Source organism: Dipodomys merriami, unplaced genomic scaffold (genome assembly GCF_024711535.1).
Source record: "Dipodomys merriami isolate MVZ:Mamm:240054 unplaced genomic scaffold, mDipMer1.0.p SCAF_154, whole genome shotgun sequence".
Classification (NCBI taxonomy): domain Eukaryota; kingdom Metazoa; phylum Chordata; class Mammalia; order Rodentia; family Heteromyidae; genus Dipodomys; species Dipodomys merriami.
In genome coordinates this window covers 67,224-86,379 of record NW_027202871.1, presented here as the reverse complement: position 1 = coordinate 86,379, position 19,156 = coordinate 67,224, and the positions used below count along the sequence as shown (strand labels likewise).

Genomic DNA, 19,156 nt, shown 5'->3' with positions numbered 1-19,156 from the left:
AAGGATCATCATACTTTGCCTTATTAAAATTATACTAAGATAAATGTGACTTTTTTCAGCATCATCGTAGTTTCCCCTCATTAAAATAATGCCAAGGAAAATGTGACTTTTTTCCCCCAGAAAATTTCTCTTAATTCTAAAGCAAAGAGCTGGAGAATTAAACAGTTTGCAAAGAATCTATGCACAGAACAAAGATTCAAATTTATGATTTTTTTACTGTCTCCCTCTCCATTTATTATAATAGATCCTGAATGAGAGCTGTCCCACAGGAACATTAACCCTGGTAGATTTAAGGACTATTTCACCAGTATTTTCTCTAAACATAATTGAGTTTGCTGGAATAAAGTATTTAGCTCGATATTTTTCATCTCCCTCTAATACAAATGTATTTGATTCCTATAAATCGGAGTGAGATCAGTCAGGAAATTATACATATTTGTTTTCCACAGGGCATAGGAGCTATTAAGTCATGTTGCATTTATCATAGATCATGTTTGCTATTTGGCAAGATCATTGGAATGATTGAGAGCACCATTTTAGAGCATGTTACATGGAAAAAGCAAGCAGGAAGGAGAGCGGAAGCAAAGTGATCCTTATAAGAAATACTTTAGGTATCTAAAATATTCAGTTAGGATTCAAGTACACACTTAACATTTAAAATAACACCCACAGTATATCATTCTATATTATGCATCCTGTTCATGATTATGGTTTATTTATTTTTCTCATATAAGCATGCATTTATGTCATTTGGTGGTTTCATTAGGACCTCATGTAATTTGCGTGTATTTTCCTATTCTATCTTCCTTCCAGCATCGAAAATGTCTGTGTGTTCTTGGCTTTGCACCATTTTAATGGTTTTGGTTATTGCTGGTATGGACACGATAGCGAAGACCACACCACATGCCAAATTTATGAAGATATCTGAAGGAAAAGAGTTCCCCAAGGGCCCGAAGCCATCCAGGGGTCCTGCTCAGGGGGAAGAGGAGCTCCTCCACACCAACCCTGCTGGAGTGGCCGAGCCCACCATCGCCCCTTCCACCCTGGGCTCGCCCTGGGCCTCCACTACGCCCTTTCCCTTTGCAAATGTCACTCCGGACCCAGCTGATTTTCTCTGGAATTGCTGTCACTGCTGCTCACCTGTCACTGGGCAGAAAGGAGAACCCGGGAAGACTGGAAATCCAGGTATTTGAAAATATCCAGGGCCCTCTTTTCTCCCCTGTGCAGCCTTGGAGAGGTGGGTGGAGGGGTGGAACGGCTTCAAGGGTGTCATTGTCACGCTCATGACTGGGTATGGGCCCAGGTGGCCCTTATGTGTGTTATTAATAAGTATTAAGATTAAAATAAATACGATAACATTTTGAACAATCACAGCCACAGTCTCAGAGGACAGTGGCTACAGTTATGCTGGTGGTGTCTGCCAAGGCGGGACAGATATGAGTGGACCTGTCCATCACTGGTCAGTATGCGTTAGATTCCAAAGTCTGGGGCTACACACTCAACTCTGGTACTGTCCTTCCTCAAGATTCACACATTTATTATTAGTATAATATTTTCATTGAAGGCTGATTTAAAAAGGGGCAATTAAAAAAGGGTCTATTGCTTGGTAAAATAGATGCTAACTGATGGACTTTTATTTTTATTTTTTTGAGTATATGTGGTTAGAATTACAAGTCTGTATGGTAGACAAGGAAGTCTTGGATAGAGTTTGCACCTCATTGAAATTCTGGGTCAAAATGGTGCCTTTGTCCTGCGGTTATCTCCATTGATTGTTGTGGTTATATAGTTCACAAAAGTCAGATGTCAAGCTGGGTGCAGGTGGCTCATACCTGTAACCCTCACTACTCAGGAGGCTGAGATCTGAGGATTGTGGTTCAAAGCCAGCCCAGACAGGAAAGTCTGTGAGGCTCTTATCTCTAATGAACCACCAAAAAGTTGGAAGTAGAGCCGTGGCTCAAGTGGTAGAATGCTAGCCTTGAACAAAAGAGCTCAGGAACAGCACCCAGCTCTTAGTCCAAGCTCCAGGATGGCACATCTACGCACAAGAATTCAGATGTCTTTAATGCATATATAATGAATCTACTGTTTTATTTCAAATTTTTGACTTTTGCATGTCATCTAGTAGAGCAGTCAACATAAAAATTAGAATGTAATTTTCAAATTTACCATCCTAAGTGCGTGTGTGTGTGCGCGCACACACACACACACACATGCTTGCTGTGTCTTGTCTGATGAATTTAGTCATAAGATCAGTAATTAGGCATTGTTACTAATCGTTTGATTCATCTCATCCCACTGCAGGATCCTTTGAGAAATTCGCTCAGCATTTATGCAGAATTGGATTAAGCATAAAAAGAATGCACAGTGGCCTGGGGCATTAGATTTCAGGGTTGCTAACATAATACTGAAACTGTAATGAGATGGGAAAAGTCATTTTGACCAGAGCTTCGCTCAGTTTTATTGTCTGGCAAGCTGTGTGGGGCTGGAAAACCCAGAGGCCTGGTCCACGACACCCAGCTGCTCATTCAACTCTCTCCTAAGGCTATGGAGTCTCAAACACCCAGACGTTGATTGAACCCAGTGGTAGATTTGCCGCAGTGGTTGATCTTTATACAAATGATAAACATATGGAGTTCAGCCTCTCCTCTGTGACAATTGTTTTGAGACTTGCTGGGGAGTTCATGGGTCTTAGTCTGAGTGGTTCTTTCTTGGAGCAGCATGTTCCAGAGCAAAGAACATTGGATCTATTACTATTACTAGCTTAGGGAAAGCTTCATTACTTCTTTCATTCTCATTTTCTAACACGGTAAATGATATCTACTTCATAGAACTGCTAATGCAATAGTTCCTACAAGAACTCGATGTGCTGACTGAACAAATAAATGGTCAGATTTATATGTATATATATATGTGTATATATAAAACGTATCTCTCTCTCTATTCTCTCTCTATTCTCTCTCTCTCTCTCTCTCTCTCTCTCTCTCTCTCTCTCTCTCTCTCTCTTGTCTGGTCCTGAGGCTTGAATTCAGGACCTAGGTGCTGTCCCTGAGCTTTTTTTGCTCAAGGCTAGTGTTCTACCACTTAAACTATAGCTCTACTTCTGGCTTTTTGGTGGTTACTTGGAGTCTCATGAACTTTCCTACCTGGGCTGGCTTTGAACTGGGTTCTTTGGTTTTCAGCCTCCTTAGTAGCTAGGATTACAGGCATGAGCCACCAGTGCCCGGCTTCAATAAACTACTTTTATGTTTTCACGTACCCATAGTAGGAGAGTGGGCCTATCTTCTAGGATATGCTGAGCCTGAAATGACAGGACATTGTTTTTGGTATTCATAGAGAGATTTGTTCCAGATTATATATATATATATATATATATATATATATTTGTCAGTCATGGGGCCTGGGCCTGGGCTCTTCAGCTTAAGGCTAGTGTTCTACCACTTGAGCCACAACACCACTTCCAGCCTTTTCTGCATGTAAGGCAAACACTCTACCACTGAGCTACCTTCCCAGCCCCTACTCATATTTTTAAAAGACATCACTTCTTCCTCTCTTTGTCTCTGTTTCTCATTAGAAATCCAGTAAAAACCTGAAAGGGAAAAAGAGAAAGGAAAAAGGGAAAAAGAAAAAAACCCTACTCCAATCTACTGTTTTAATTCTTTTAATTTTTCGATCCTTGGTCCTATGATCACACATTTACATACCATAAACATTGTATATGATCTACATTTAAAAGTTGCTAGTCTTGCTCTATCAAGTTTTGAAATGAAAATGTGAGGTGCATCTAATAGCTAGCAAAAGTAATATTCTATTTAAACTTAGACTTCTACATTTTTACACATGCCAGGAATAGTTGGGAAGCATATTGGTTCTGATCTTTATAAAAATGATAAAAATATGGTCATGTCTCACCTAGTAACTTGACTGCACTTCAGGCAGTGTTTGGTAAATCTAGATGAGGCATGATGGCACACATCTGTAATCTCCTACTCAGGAGACAAAGGCAAGAGGATCACTGGCGTGAGACCAGCCCAAGGAAAAATAGCAAGAGACCCTATCTCAGAGGGAAAATGAAAAGAACTAAAGGGTTGGAGAATGACTTAAGTGGTAGAGCAGCTGACTAGCATGCATGAGGCCCTGAGTTCAATCCTCAGTCTCTGTCTCTGTCTCTGTCTCTCTGTCTCTGTCTCTGTCTCTGTCTCTGTCTCTCTCTGTCTCTCTCTCTCTCTCTCTCTCTCTCTCTCTCTCTCTCTCTCACACACACACACACACAAAGAGATCACAGTCAAATTTGCTCACCTCAAAGCTTCTGGGGAGGAGGCATAGCACAGTGAAATATGAAGGATTATCTTGTTCTTTGTTCCAATCTCCCCCCTCCTCCCCCTCCTCTCCCTCCCTCTCCCCCTCCTCCCCCTCCCTCTCCCCCTCTTCCTCCTCCTCCCCCTCTTCCTCCTCTTCCTCCTCCTCCTCCTCCTCCTCCTCCTCCTCCTCCTCCTCCTCCTCCTCCTCCTCTTCTTCTTCTTCTTCTTCTTCTTCTTCTTCTTCTTCTTCTTCTTCTTCTTCTTCTTCTTCTTCTTCTTCTTCTTCTCTCCTTCTTCTTCTCCAAATGTAACATTAAATTCATTCTAAATCTGTGTAGTCTAATTCATTTTTCTCTAATATATTGTGTTGAAAAACATAGTGTACACACACACACACACACACACACACACACGCAAACATAGCAGTGATTTTCCCCCTATATATTTTAGTTTTTTCTTTATTTCTTAGAATTTAAAAATTTGCTACTGTATCTCTTGTCTCCTTTTCTCCATCTCATTTCCTATATTTATAGTATCCAGCCTCAGAAACAGGAGAAAATGTGATTGAGAGAAAGAAAAAGTTTTAATTTCTGTTTGAATAGCCAAATGAATGCATTAGTGCCTTCTGAGGGTATGGATGAATCCACACCCAGGTATTGGTTTATTTATTTACTGAACTGAATGTCTTGCTAGGTAACCCCTTTAACAGTAATTTTTCCTATGTTTGTGAATACATGATGATTGCACAAAGGAAAGTTACCGTGATATTTCCAGACGGGCTACCCTCCCCTTCATGAAATTCCCTCTTTCAGACATGGGCCTTCTGTTATCTGAGTCTGTCTACAGCCTCAGCCTCCATATCAAGCACATAATTAAAGGTTCTCTTTCAAATAAATACAGCATGCTTGCAAAGAGGAATTCTGGTGGATGTAATTTTCTCCATTCCATCCATCTTAATTGTAATAATTAAAACTGAAGTTTCGAATTTCATCTAGCGTCTTTACAGGTATGGTTAACTTTCAATGAAACTAGCCTAAAATTGTTCCAACTGGGAAGTAATTCTTATGTTCCAAATAGGGCTGGGGGTTGAAGAAAGAATTATTGTCTTAGTTTAGGGTTCCTGTGGGGCCCCATGTGGACTGGCAGGAAGTTGGATTGCTTGAATGAACAAGAATGCCCAAGTGTGTCCCTCCTCCTTCCCTTGGGTCCCCCTCCACCCCCCTCGGCCCCAGCCTGCCTCATGGTTTCCTCTAGTTGTTTAAAAACACCCCGGTCTATTCTACACTCATCTTTCTGGGTGTCATTGCTTATTCATTTCTTGCTTCAGGAAATCTCAGGTCATTTATTAAGGCTTTGCCTAGTGCCACATTCTTGGAGAGTATCTTCTGATTCAATACATATACATTAGTTAAGATTTTAAACTGTAACTCACCATGCAGGTTTTCCTGTTGTCCTTTGAATCATTCACTAGAGCATGGTCCTGGGGTTATTTGTTGAACTCTGACCATCAGTAGACTCTTAGCTCCTGGGGCAGGGGTTGCTGATGGGCTGACAGCTGCCTCCCTGTACCTGGCTGGTTGGCATGGTGTACAGGAGGTCTCAGAAGAGAGTCTCCGAATCAGTGAATCAGCTAGCCATCGGGAAATCTAAAAGCGTTAAGTAGTGTACTTTGACTTCCAAGCCGAAAGGCTGGCTCCTAGGTGAGGAAGTGTCAGATAATCATTTTCTTCTTGTTTGATGTAGTGCCTCTCCCCGAATCACTGGATCTCTGCTACGAACACAGTGACAAGTACTAATGGCCTCAACTTATCTCCTCAGGTACTACAGCACTGCAAAGCAGGCGAAAATATTGCCCTTACAACTGTGGGAGAGTGTATCGTCACCAGGTTTTATCATTAGGACCTTGACAGCTAGAGGTGACAATGAAATGACTGCTGTGAACTAATGAATTTCAAAAGATGATTTTTTTTCTAATCTGATGGTTTTTAAAACCCCATTTTTAGGCTCTAAAGGGGAGGCAGGTGATACGGGGATTGCAGGACCACCAGGAATCGGTGGGCCCCAAGGCTCAAAAGGCCAGAAAGGAGAGAAGGGTAGGTAATTCATCTCATGTCCATGCTTAAGGGATTTCTACACCATCAGTTTTGTGTGTGTGTGTGTGTGTGTGTGTGTGTGTGTGTGTGCACATGTACCAGTCTTGGGGCTTGAATTCAGGGCTTGGGCGTTGTCTCTCAGCTTTTTAGCTCAGGGGTTACTCTTTACCACCTGAGCTGCAGCTCTACTTCTGGCTTTAAAAAATAATTTTGTGATTAATTGGAGATAAGAATCTCATGGACTTTCATGCCCTAGCTGGCTTTGACCCTTGATCTTCAGATCTCAGCCTCCTCAGTAACTAGGATTACAAGCATGAGCTACCAGTGCCTGGTATATATAATCATTTTTAAGGATAGTGATTTGCTAAGTAAATACCTAGATTCTCAAAAATAAGTCCATCTTTAAAAACTAGAAAAAATTGACCAAAGCATATTAGGAGTTGATTTCATATAAATGATTAACTTTATAAATGCCAATTGGGAAAATTAAACAGTGATGAGCCCCTCTCTCTCCCTCTCTCCCTCTCTCCCCCCTCTCTCTCTCACATACACACACACACACACACACACACACACACACACACAGGCACACACTCACACAGACACACAGACTCATGCATATCTTTTCCATCCCTTTACCACCTGTCTGAGCCAGGGACTTCAAACCACAAGATATAGTCTCTGGAGAAGGGACCTCCTCTAAGTAAACCAAACAGGCTCTTTTACACATTATTTTCATACTAGATAGAACTAACTAGACCAAGCAATCCTCTAGAATACTGTTTAAGTAGGAAGACTGCTTGCTGAGATGAATTTGACATATCCTTCGGCTCACCCTGAAATCAAAGGCAGTGTCAGTGGTAGGCAGAGAATTGGATTAAAGTGAACACATCAAGCTTACAATAGTGACTTTGGACTCATCCCTTCAGGTTGCCTGGAAGTTGAGGAAAATAGACCTGCCATTTATCTCTATCTTGTTTATTATCAAAGAAGATTTGTAGCGATGAGGGCTTTCATAGATCTTTTCCAGCTCAGAAATCCTGTAATTCCAGAGGAATATCAGTAAGGAGAATTTGTGTCCCAGGAAAGCCCTCTGTATCAGTGCTAGAAGGTACTGAAGGAGGGTTAGAGGTTACCAGGACAGTGAATACTGACATGGGTAGAAATGCCATCTGTCCATCAAATTCAGTGTTTTCAACAGAGACTTAATATCATCAATATTTCATCTGCCATCTCTGCTTCATATTCAGTGTGCAATAATTGCTCCAAAAATGGTAAGCCAAGAAAGAGCCGGCTGCTTCACACTTGTCCATTATGCAATTTCCATTCATGGAAACATTTAATCCTTTTGTGACTAAACGATGTGAGCAGAAAACCCTGTGAAATACAGATGAAGGCTGAGCCTCCCCAGTGATTCATATGTGTTGGAAGCCAGACTTCTGGAAGTCGAAGAAAATACCAGGAGCCATCATGAGATGAGGTTCTTAAGAAGATTCTTTGATGAGGGATCAAAAGTAGAAATTCATTCAGCCGGTCTGGGGAAAGTGGTAATTCTTACTTTACTTCCAGACTTAGCTTGCACTTGTAGTTAAGGCTGAAAGTTAAATAAAAGGGACAAAAGAAAGAAAGAAAAGAAAAGAATGAAAGAAAACACTGGGTTGAATGACTGAGTTCTGATTCATCACTCCTCTTGACTGAGTAAATTCTGTACAAGCAATTAAACTCCTTAAATGAGGTTGATAGAAAAAAAAATTACTCTGCAGGTGAAGATTAACTTTTTGTTGTTGTTGGGTGTGGAGCTTGAACTCAGGGCCTGGGTGTTGTCACTGAATTTTTTTTTTTTTGCTCAAGGCTAGCACTCTACTATTTTGAGCTACAGTTCCACTTCCTGTCTTCAGGTGGGCAATTGGAGGTGAAAGCTTCACAGACTTTCCTGCGTGGGCTGGATTAGAACTGCGATCCTCAGATCTCTGCCTCCTGAATAGCTAGGATTACAGGTGCAAGCCAGCAGCACCCAGCTGATAGTTCACATTTGATTACTGACAGAGTGAAAATAGCATTGGTCCTTCACTTCTAGTTAGAGTTTGTACCTTTCAAAATACATCCATATGGTAGGAGAGGATGATGGGAGGGGTGAAATTGATCAAGATGCATTTAGCTCATAAATAGATGGTGAATTGAAGACCTTTTGTACGAGTATTTACATTAAAATACTTTTATCTAGTTTCCTGATGGTGTAATGGGTAAAGTTCCAAATTTTATATTTTATGTGGAGTGTTAAGAGAACAGCTAGCTACTTAGAAAACTGACAAGTGACCAGTGGAATTTCTTTAGTTGGTCTTGTGAAATTGGGGAGAGGCTTTTTTTTTTGTTATCACTTTTAGTGACTTAGGATCTTTTTTACCCCGACAAAAATGTTGAAAAAGGGCTGGGAAGGTGGCTCAGTGGTAGAGTGCTTGCCTTGCATGCTCAAGGTCCTGGGTTCGATTCCTCAGCCCCACATAAGCAAAAAGAAAAAAGCCAGAAGTGGCGCTGTGGCTCAAGTGGTAGAGCGCTAGCCTTGAGCTGAAGAGCTGAGGGACAGTGCCCAGGCCCAGAGTTCAGGCCCCACGACCAGACCCCCCCCAAAAATGTTGAAAAAGATGTTAATCATAGCTGGGTGTTGATGGCTCATGCCTGTAATCCTAGCTACTCAGGAAGCTGAGATCTGAGGAACGGGGTTAGAAGCCAGTCTGGGCAGAAAAGTCCATGAGACTCTTATCTCCAATATGTCTCCCACCACCCCACAGAAATGCGGAAGTAGAACTGCAGCGTAAGTGTTACAGTGTTATTCTTGAACAGAAAAGCTCAGGGACAGTGCACAGGCCCTGAGTTCAAGCCTTGGGACTGGACTCTCTCTCTCTCTCTCTCTCTCTCTCTCTCTCTCTCTCTCTCTCTCTCTCTCTCTCTCACACACACACACACACACACATATACACACAAGTTAATCTTATTATACCTTGGAAAAATTGATTCACAGGAAGGCTGTATGCAGTCACGTTCATGCACAAGTTAAATATTTTTCATACTTCAATTTATTCTGTGATTAAAAAGTAACGATAATACTGCCAGCCTGTCAGGTGCGAGTGACTCATGCCTGTAATCTTAGCTACTCAGGAGGCTGAGATCTTAGAACTGAGGTTCAAAGCCAGCCTGGGCAGGAAGATATGGAGACTCTTATGTCCAATTACTTACCCAAAAGCCAGAAGTGGAGCTGTGTCTCAAGTGGCAGGGATCTAGCTTTGAGCAAAAAAATCTGGGGACAGTGCCTAGGCCCTGAGTGCAAGCCCCAGGACCAGCACAACAAATCAAAACAAAAATATAAAAAACAAACATTTGGAAGGGGAGGGGGTGATAAAAGTTGCTAAATTCAAATGTTCCAGTTGATGAAATATGCTGTTATATGAGCTTCCTTGTTATCTAACTGTTGGTATTAACATCAAATGCAAATTTTATTAAATACAAAACTACACTAAAAATGTTAAGATATTGGGAAAATACCGGGTGCACAGTAAATTCTAAATGCAATGATCTATTGTTATTATTGCTACTGCCACTGACAATTAAGTCTGTAACAAGACAGCTGCTTTGTCACAGGATTAGCTTTTAGTCAAGCTCGATTTAAGAATCCATTTAATGGAAATATAGCAAATAAGTGAAATTCCAGTGCTTTCATTGTTTTTCAAATACTATTTCTCACAGTGCTATAATTCGTCCGAGCAGAGTACGAAAAAAATGTTCCAACATGTAATGCAAATTGACTTTCCTTTGATGCTCTTATGCCAAGGAAAAATTTCCATTCCTGGATGAGTTTTAATGACTAGTTTCAGCCAATTGGGATTTTGTCTCAATTGTAGAATGTTATATTCGGTGTTTAAATTTGTATCGTGTATGGCATTATTTTTCAGGCACATGGGGCATATGAAAAAAAGGAAGACATTGCAACTACCATCAAAATTCGTAATAGTAAAAACATAAGGGCTCACACACCCAGCATGCGAGGTGCTGTGAACTCTGTGAGTGTCGTGAGTAGCCACAGGCAGAGACAGAAGGATTGGCATTCTTTCCAAATCTCCTTGAAATGGTTTACCATGAGTAAGAATGAAATACTCCCGACTCTCTATGAATCCATTTTGCACACTATTTTCTTTCCTTTTTTAATTTTTTTAATTGTAAAGGTACTGTACAGAGGCACAGTATTTTCTTTTTTGAAATAACTTGGGTAAAAAAAACACCGGAACGGGACATGGATGTGGGAAGGGTTAGCTATGTCCTAAAGGAGACAAGCGGTAAAAACATGGATCTCGCTACCATTTTAGGACTAAAAGGAGAACGTGGGGACCCAGGAGCAAGCGGAGTTCCAGGATACCCAGGAAAGCCTGGGGAACAAGGTAACACACCGAACACATGCACTGCGTGCGGTGGCGCTGCAGCAAATCCTTCTATCCTCTTCCTGCTTGCACGGTGAGATGGAGAGAGAAAGTCCCACGATTCCTTAGGTAGCTAGTGGACAATACAAGTGGGTCTAGTTGTTCAGAGATCAGGCAACGATTCTTCTTTTATCCAGATGTTCAGGCGACAAGGCCTGAATATTTCCACTCTTCAGTTTCGGTGCCCATAGGGCTTTGAATTTGCGCAGGCCATAGTCCTCATAACCCTGGGTGGATGGATGGATTGGCGGCACTGGGGGTTGGATGTAGAGGCTGGCTCTCTACACCCCCAGCCTTCTAATATTCTTCATCATCTTAAAATTTAACAAAAAGAGGAGCACTGAATAGATGGGTTCTGAATACGAGATCTTGTTTTCGTGGAAGCATCAACGTTACCCCTTTTGAGATGATGACAGGTTACCAATTGCTAATTGCGTTTAATGGCAGGGTGTCTGGGTCCTAGTTAGTAGTTTCTGTATCATCATCATCATCATCATGATCATCATGATCATCATCATCGTCAGTATCATTGCTATTGGTAGTACTGGGTTTTGGACTCAGGGTTTTGGGCTTTTTAGGAATGTACTTCGCAGCTGATCCATGCCCCCCCCCCCCGGCTCCTTTTTGTGCGGGTCACTGAGGCTCCATTTATGGAGCTGGGGTCAGGGTCGCAGGCCGGGCCGTGAGCTAGCGGCGGGGGCGGCGGCCTGGTCCACAGTGTGCAGCGCCCTGAGCCCCGGTTTTCTCCTTCCCGGCAGGTGCACCCGGCTCCCGAGGCGAGAAGGGCAGCGCGGGGCCGGCCGGAGAGAGAGGAGAGCCGGGCCTCCCGGGGGCCGTGCGTGGGGACGGCACCAAGGGCGACCCGGGGGCCCCGGGGGCGGCGGGCGCCCCGGGAGCGCGCGGGGAGCCTGGAGCACAGGGCTCGCGGGGCGCCAAGGGCGAGAAGGGCGACCCGGGGCCCCCGGGCGCGGGCGGCGTCCCCGGGCAGAGCGGGGGGCCGGGACAGCAGGGCGAGCCGGGGGCCCGAGGAGAGAAGGGGAGCAAAGGAGACGCGGGACTCCCAGGCCAAAGAGGCCCAGCAGGCCGGCTTGGGGCTGCGGGTCCAACGGGCGCCAAGGGCGACCGAGGCGAGCTGGGCTCCCCGGGCGCCAGGGGACCCGCGGGGCCCAAGGGTGAGCCTGGGATCAAAGGGGTCCGGGGCCCCCCCGGGAAGAAGGGGGCGCGGGGCTTCAAGGGCTCCATGGGCGAGCGGCCCCCCGCGCCCCGGTCTGCGTTCAGCGCGGTTTTATCCAAGCCGTTCCCTCCCGCCAACGTCCCCATCAGATTCGACGGGGTCCTCCACAACGATCCCGGGGACTACAGTCCGGCCACCGGCAGGTTCAACTGCAGCGTGCCCGGGGTCTATGTCTTCTCCTACCCGGTGGCCGTGCGCGGCCGGCCTGCCTGCGTCCGCCTGGTGGCCCGCAGGGCCGGGCCGGCCGCGTCCAGACCGGCAGCCCAGGGCCAGGGCCTCCAGCGGGCCTCGCTCCTCACGCTGCTGAGCCTGGGCGCCGGGGACCAGGTGTGGCTGGAAGGGACCGGCGTCCACTGCAGCGCGGACGACGACAGCGTCTTCACCGGCTTCCTGCTGTACCCGCGCGGGGCCCCGGGAATGGCGCCCTGACCTGGGCGAGTGCACCGCGCCCTGGGCGCAGGGAAAAGGCAGGGGCGACCCGGACTGAGCACAGGGCTTGGGTCGCTTGGCTCCGGTGGAAACAGCTGCCTTTGGAAATAGTTAGATGACTCGGGAATGAGGCCTGCTAGTCTAGCTGGTGATGTTCATGTATTGTTCTCTCGTCATGGCCGATGCCATTGAAGGGATTAGGAATAATCACACGGAAAAATAGGAGTGGGATTTAATAGAATAAATATATTCTTATAATTATCTCGCTCTCTCTCTCGTCTTATCTACCTGGGTGTCGCTCCTTCCTGTGTGTATCACTCCTGTGTGTGTGTGACACTCTTACACGAGTGTCACTCCTACCTACAGGAATTCCAAGCCACTGGATGAAAAACTATGCTTCGAGTTGTTTCTTAAAAGTCCCTGCTCCTCTAAGAAGGGTTGCATCTCAATAGGATGGAACTATTCTTCCATGTTAGCCAAACTCAGGGCAAATACACATGCGGAAAGGGTGGCAAAGACCAACTCGTGAATCTTCAAAACTTATGCACATGCCAAGCTTTCCTCATAAAACCTGGGCTTCATGGAGTAGAGGATTGGGCAAACTGTGAACAGAAAGTTGATAAAGATATTGCTCAGTCGCCCCAAAGATACACAACTATGCCTCACGTTATTGTTGTTGGAAGAACGGAGTGTTCCTGAAAGATTCAAGAATAAAATTAAATCGTTATTGATCTAAATTCCAGCCCTTTCTTCACGAGAGAACATTTAATTAGGATAAATTCATTGGCACCATTATCATCATCTCTGGGATAATTAATTCTAGTTATTCTGTGATAACATTGCCGGAAAAGGTGGGGGCCTGGGAATTCATTGGCAATCTGAATGTTTAATAACCACGACTATTGGATAATACAGTGGCTTCACTTTTTTTTTAACGAAGGGGAAAAAAAACCCTCTTGTTTCCATTTCCTGGAGTTCATTTAGATAGATATTATTTTATATGATCAGAGACACATAGGCATTATTATGCCTTTGTGTTCTTCCCCTAAGAATGTCTCCTTTACTTTCATGACTCCCTTCTTTTTCTTTTTCTAAAGTGAATCCAAATTGAATTCTGTTTTATGAAGGTATATTTATGCAGATGTGAAAAATCTTGCTGTGTCAAGCCAGGGAGTGGTGTTGGGGGACTCTTCTGTTGATATTCTGCCAGCTTTGACAAGCATCCACGTTCGAGGTTCTCATCCACATGTATATCAGAAGAGAGCACCCACAAAGGTGCTCAGAAGAATGCAATTTCTAGTTGTGGTCATTATGAATTGCTATGAGAAGTGTAGGCTCCACATAAAACGAACGCCGGGATTGCCATAGTTGACACCTACCGCTCGATGATTCATCAAACACCCTGGTGTTGTCTCTGTCCATTCCCCCAGAGAAAAATGTCATTTCATTTTGTTTTATTCAGTAATTCCCAGCATAGAATTCATCAAGTAGCAATCTACAGCATACAAATGCATTTTCTGTAATAGGATGTGAAGTCTGCAAATGGATGAATGTTAGCTGAGTGGAGGTAAAGTTCACTGGTGACATTTTCCCCTGTCTTGGGTGCTTCTTTCTGATGGAGATCATTAATATTGGTTTAGTCATGGCTCTGCTTGTGTTTATCAGAGGAAGAATACGATAATATACAAGAGGTTAAAAGAGTGGTGCTTGCATTTGAATTTTCTTTTTGAATTTGAAGTTTATATTAATGCAAGAATTCTGGATCTTAGAGTTTTATCCCTTGTTTGTATGTTCCCATGGTTTTTCCCATGTTTATGTCATCTCTACCAATGGGATGGTACAGAATTGGAAAGAATGATTGCAGGAAAGCATTCACCATAAAGGCAATCGATCAGAGAACCGACAAGGGAGCAACATATGGCATGTAGATTTTAGTTCAGGGTTAGTAGCCAGGATTGATAATTATGAACTTCTACCACTGCTCCACCTCTCCCCTGCCCGGGGTTTACCCCTACTTTGGGGAAAATTTATACAGCTGAGTTAGCAAGAAGTCTTGGCCATGAACCTGGAATTTTATGTATCATGTTTAAAGATTGGAGTGGAAGGTTAGATAATTCTCATGGGGTTGCCATTTTGGTATCACTGAAGACAATGCTTTACAACCTAGACCCATCATGGATTTTTTCTGTCTAAACGTGCATAAATGTAATTTTGAGTGATGTGAATTAATGATGGATAATATCTTTTAGTTATTAAGTGTCCATTTTTTAAAAATGCCACCCAGTCGATGGGTATGTCAAGAAAGATGAAGGGCAAAAAAAGATTCAAGAAGATGGGTTCCCAGCCGCAGTGAGGTACGGTGCTTTGTTATCTGTGGCAGTCATGCTTTTTAGAGGAAAGGATTGATGTTGTATTCTTCTTAATTAAATATCCTCCAAAGCAGCGGCCGTACCTACAGCTACAGAAGCCAAACCGCCGCTCTTGATGGCATTTAAAGAAGGTCAACTTTTGTTTGATGCACTTTAAAAGGCAAGAATATGTTCCCAGGCCATCTGAAAAGTGCATGCGATGGAGCATGCATCGAACCCTGCATATTAGGCTGTGAAATAATTAAGTCCTGATTTCTTAAATCCAAGTTTTACAGTACTTTATATCAATACAGCCAAAGACATTTAAATATGTCCTTGTATTATGGAGAATCCTCTCAAGCATAAGGGCAGAGATCACCCTCTCCCCCACGTCTAAGGGAAGTTAAACTTATTTCTTCTCTGGACTCTTTTCAATCAAACAAATCCTGTTAAATAGAAGTTGGCTCATCTCACTTGTTTGCTGAAAGCCTCTTGGAAGCTTGCATCTCATTTGGAGAGAAACCAAATCATTACTCTGACCAGAAAGGCCTGCTGTGGTCTGACCCCTGTGTCTCCTCTGTCTCCATCGCTTCCATCTCCTCCAATCTCAGCCTGAATATTGTTCCCAATGCTTCCAAGTCACTAGGCATCTTGGCACTTAGGGGTTTGCCAGTGTCATTTGTCGAGATGACTTTGGCTGCAGGTAACTATGGTTGGCCTCTTCTCTCTCAGACTTTATTCTGATATCACTTTTTTTTTTGAGTTGTTCTTGTTCCTTATGCCCTGACTTAGCGCTGCTTTGCTTTTTCTCCATTTCCACTCGTCATCCTTGGATATATCATGTGTTTCGTGTGTTGATCTTGTTTATTTGCCTTTTTTAGCCTCACAAAGGAAGTGGCTTGAAGCCGAGGATTTTTGCCTGTGTATTGCTGTATTTCCACTGTCATTGAATAAGAGCTGTTCAGTGAACAAAGATTGAGAGCTTCCAAACTGGAAGCAGTGGTGGTTGCAGATCTGTCCACAAGGTGGCACTCACAGATTAATTATCTTTATTTAGCTTCCATCTTTATTTTTTAACAGAACCACCAAACCTTAATCTCCACCACCCAAACCTTAATCTGTTGTTGCGAGGCAAATAAGAGGGGTGACTTAGGTTCCGCCATGAAGAACTCTTGCTCTGTGTTTTATTGTGTTTCAGAGAAACACAATGAAATTTTCCCCTCGGTTGGGAAATAGAGTAATTGGGCAAATTTGTGGGTTTCAGTGAGGAACTTACAGCCTGTGCTTCTGTGGAGAGGCTCAGCCATTCTTAAAAAAAATTAACATGAAAAGGTTTAAATTATCTTCAAAAAGTTGTACAAATGTGTTTCAATGGAACGTGCAGATTTATGTGTACAATGCATCTCCATCAAGCCTCAAACCTCCCAGTTCCATGATCATATCTGTACAAGGGAGTATTATGTCTGTCCTCACCCACCACTCCTCTCTCCATTCTCGCTTAACCCCTACAAGCAAAACACCTTTTAGCCTTCTTATATTCATTTTGTGAAATGATCAGCCAGTTGATCCAAGGAGGTACAGTATGGGAATGCACCCCTGAATAAACCATACTTGAATCAGTTTGATTGTATACATACACATACGTGTAGCCCACTGTATGTTTTTATGTTTATATTTCAGTTCTAACTTCCACATAGGAGAATAAATATGTTCACCTTGTCTCTCTGAGCTCAACTTACTTCACTTCACATAATTACAGATCTACCCTTTCCTTGTAAAGATTATTCTTTCTGATGGATAAATAAAACTTTCAGTGTGCATAGAATACCATATTTTCTGGACTTGCTGATTAGTTGTAGGACATTTGGACATTTGGGCTATTGTACAACAACCTATGTCCTGACTTGTAATCATTTGGATAAATGCCTACAGGAGGTACTGCTAGATACAGGATAGTTCTTTTTCTTTTTCTGTTTTTTTTTTGGTTGGTTGTGGGTCTTGAACTCTGGGCCTGGATGTCCCTGGGCTCTTCAGCTCATGGCAAGTGCTCTCCCCTTGAGCTACAGCCCCACTTTCAGTCTTCTGGTGGTTAAATTGGAAGATAAGAGTCTCACAGACTTTCCTGCCCTGGTTGGCTTTGAACCGTGATCCTCAGATCTCAGCCTCCTGAGTAGCTAGGATTACAGGTATGAGCCACTGGTGCCTGGCTGGATAGTTCTTTTTTTAAATAAGTTTTTTATTGTGAAAATACTGTACAGAGGGGTTACAGTTACACGAGCAAGGTAATGAGTACATTTCTTATCAAGCATTGTTGCCTCTGCTTTTGTTTTCCCCCTACCATCCCTTCCCTCCCATAGTTCTTATATTTTGTTTTTAAGAGGAATCTCCAACTGACTTCTGTCATGAATGTACATTTTCACCAACAGGAACTGTTAACTAGAGGTAGAGGAAACGTATTTACTACAGCAGTAGCAGCAAACTTCCCAAACCTTGAAAAAGGAAAGCCTAATCAGGTACAAGAGGCACCTGGAACACCCAACAGAACAAAACTCCAGATCAGAAAAAGCTCTCTTTGACAGATTACACTTAAAAACGACATACAGAAACCAAGGAAAGATGATTGGAAGCTGTATGGGAAGAAGGATATATCATGTGCAAAAGAAGATGCAATGGAAGAACAGCATGTTTCTTAACAGAAACCTTACAAGCAAGGAGAACTTAGAACCATGGTTTTCAAGTCTTGACTCAACAATTGCCAAGATACTTTACCTAGTAAAGCTATTATTCACATCTGAAGAGCAAATAAAACTATTCTGTGGTAAGCAAGAGCTAAAACAATCATTCCCAGTCAAACAGTACTGCAGAAGATACCCAATACATTCTTACCTTATACCCAGCACCTAGGTCATTCTGAATCCTGGGGGATGTTTTATAGGCATAAGCCCACTTTCAAAAAGCTTAAGGAAAAAGCCAGAAGGCCACAGCTAAGGACTTATTGAAAGGGAGCATTTGAGAGCAACATAGCCCTGACAAAGGTGGGAGAGAGGGGCTGGGAATCCTAGAGGAATAACAATTGCTATTTCCTGGTCCTCACAATGTACCCAACGCAGCACTTTACCTGAGGCATATAACACGAGCCATATAACAGGTGAAGAGATGGATGCAAGGAGCTGTCAAGCCATATGCCCCAGGATGCCCATGTGAGAGAACAGTGGGAAGTCATGAATCCAGGCAATGTGGATCTAGGGCTCACATTCACTCTGAACCAACAGAGGAGGGCAGGGCAAAGATTGGCTGGCAAATGAGAGTGAGTGAGAGAGAGAGAGAGAGAGAGAGAGAGAGAGAGAGAGAGAGAGAGAGAGAGAGAGAGAGAGAGAGAGAGAGAGAGAGAGAGAGAGAGAGAGAGAGTGTGAGAGGAGTGACTAAAACTTGTTCTCAAGACTACACACCAGTGGGAAGGGAATAGGACGAGACCAAGCATCCACTGGAAGCTTAGCAAGGGAAGCTAACATGGGACTCATGTGACCCTATGGTTAATGCCAAGGAGATTCACCACTAGGAGAGACTGTAGGTGCACACGACAGGTATCATCCTAGCATATGGTCCAAGTGAATTTGGTGGGAAGACTTAGGAATATTTGATTGTTCCAGAAACTATAGTGTAAGAATTATGTCAAGTCTAATGGAGAGCACAAAGGCTCAGGATGTTCAATGTTCATAATGCATTTTTTTTTGAGATGGGAAATACATGAGAGGATATCCCTCTGGACCCTGTACAGGAATTTTAGGCTGTTGTTAAGATCTGACTGTTTACTCCATGTGTTGAAGATATGGAGTTGAGCTCCATGATCCCCTGCAAGGAAAGAAAGATAAAGACCTCATCTCTTACCCAACACAAGGACTGTACTTGGCAGGCAGGTTCCAGCTGTGGAGCCTGCTTTACCTGTTTACCTCAGCTGTTTACCTCAGCTGCAGAGCTGACTCCCTTGATGTTTGGGCCTTCTCAGAGCAGCATCCCAGTTCAGGCAAACTCAGTAAGCTAGGTATAGAACATCCTGGCATCATTGGATTGGCAAGAGAGCTCTCTGTCTATTGGCCAAAAGTGTGTTGGGCCTTAGCATAATTCAACTTCCTTTTGGCTCCAATCTGTCTCTTTTGTCTTCTCTTATGTCTTCCTTAGTTTATTCCTAATAGACATCTTGTACCCCAAACTCTGCCTCCCTATCTACTTCTGGAGACTCAAGAGGTAATGATGAGATGCAAAGAATTAGAAAAAGTAATAGCAC

General features: G+C 43.4%; 1 protein-coding gene across 1 annotated transcript; it reads left to right on the top strand.

Annotated features, from left to right (window-relative positions):
- Window positions 1–821: 821 nt before the first annotated feature.
- Window positions 822–12,738, top strand: Otol1 (otolin 1). Its single transcript, XM_070022816.1, has 4 exons — window positions 822–1,185; window positions 6,302–6,391; window positions 10,750–10,821; window positions 11,619–12,738. Exons 1-4 carry the CDS (start codon window positions 822–824, stop codon window positions 12,521–12,523), a joined length of 1,431 nt encoding a protein of 476 aa, XP_069878917.1. The 3' UTR covers window positions 12,524–12,738.
- The last annotated feature ends 6,418 nt before the right edge of the window (window positions 12,739–19,156 follow it).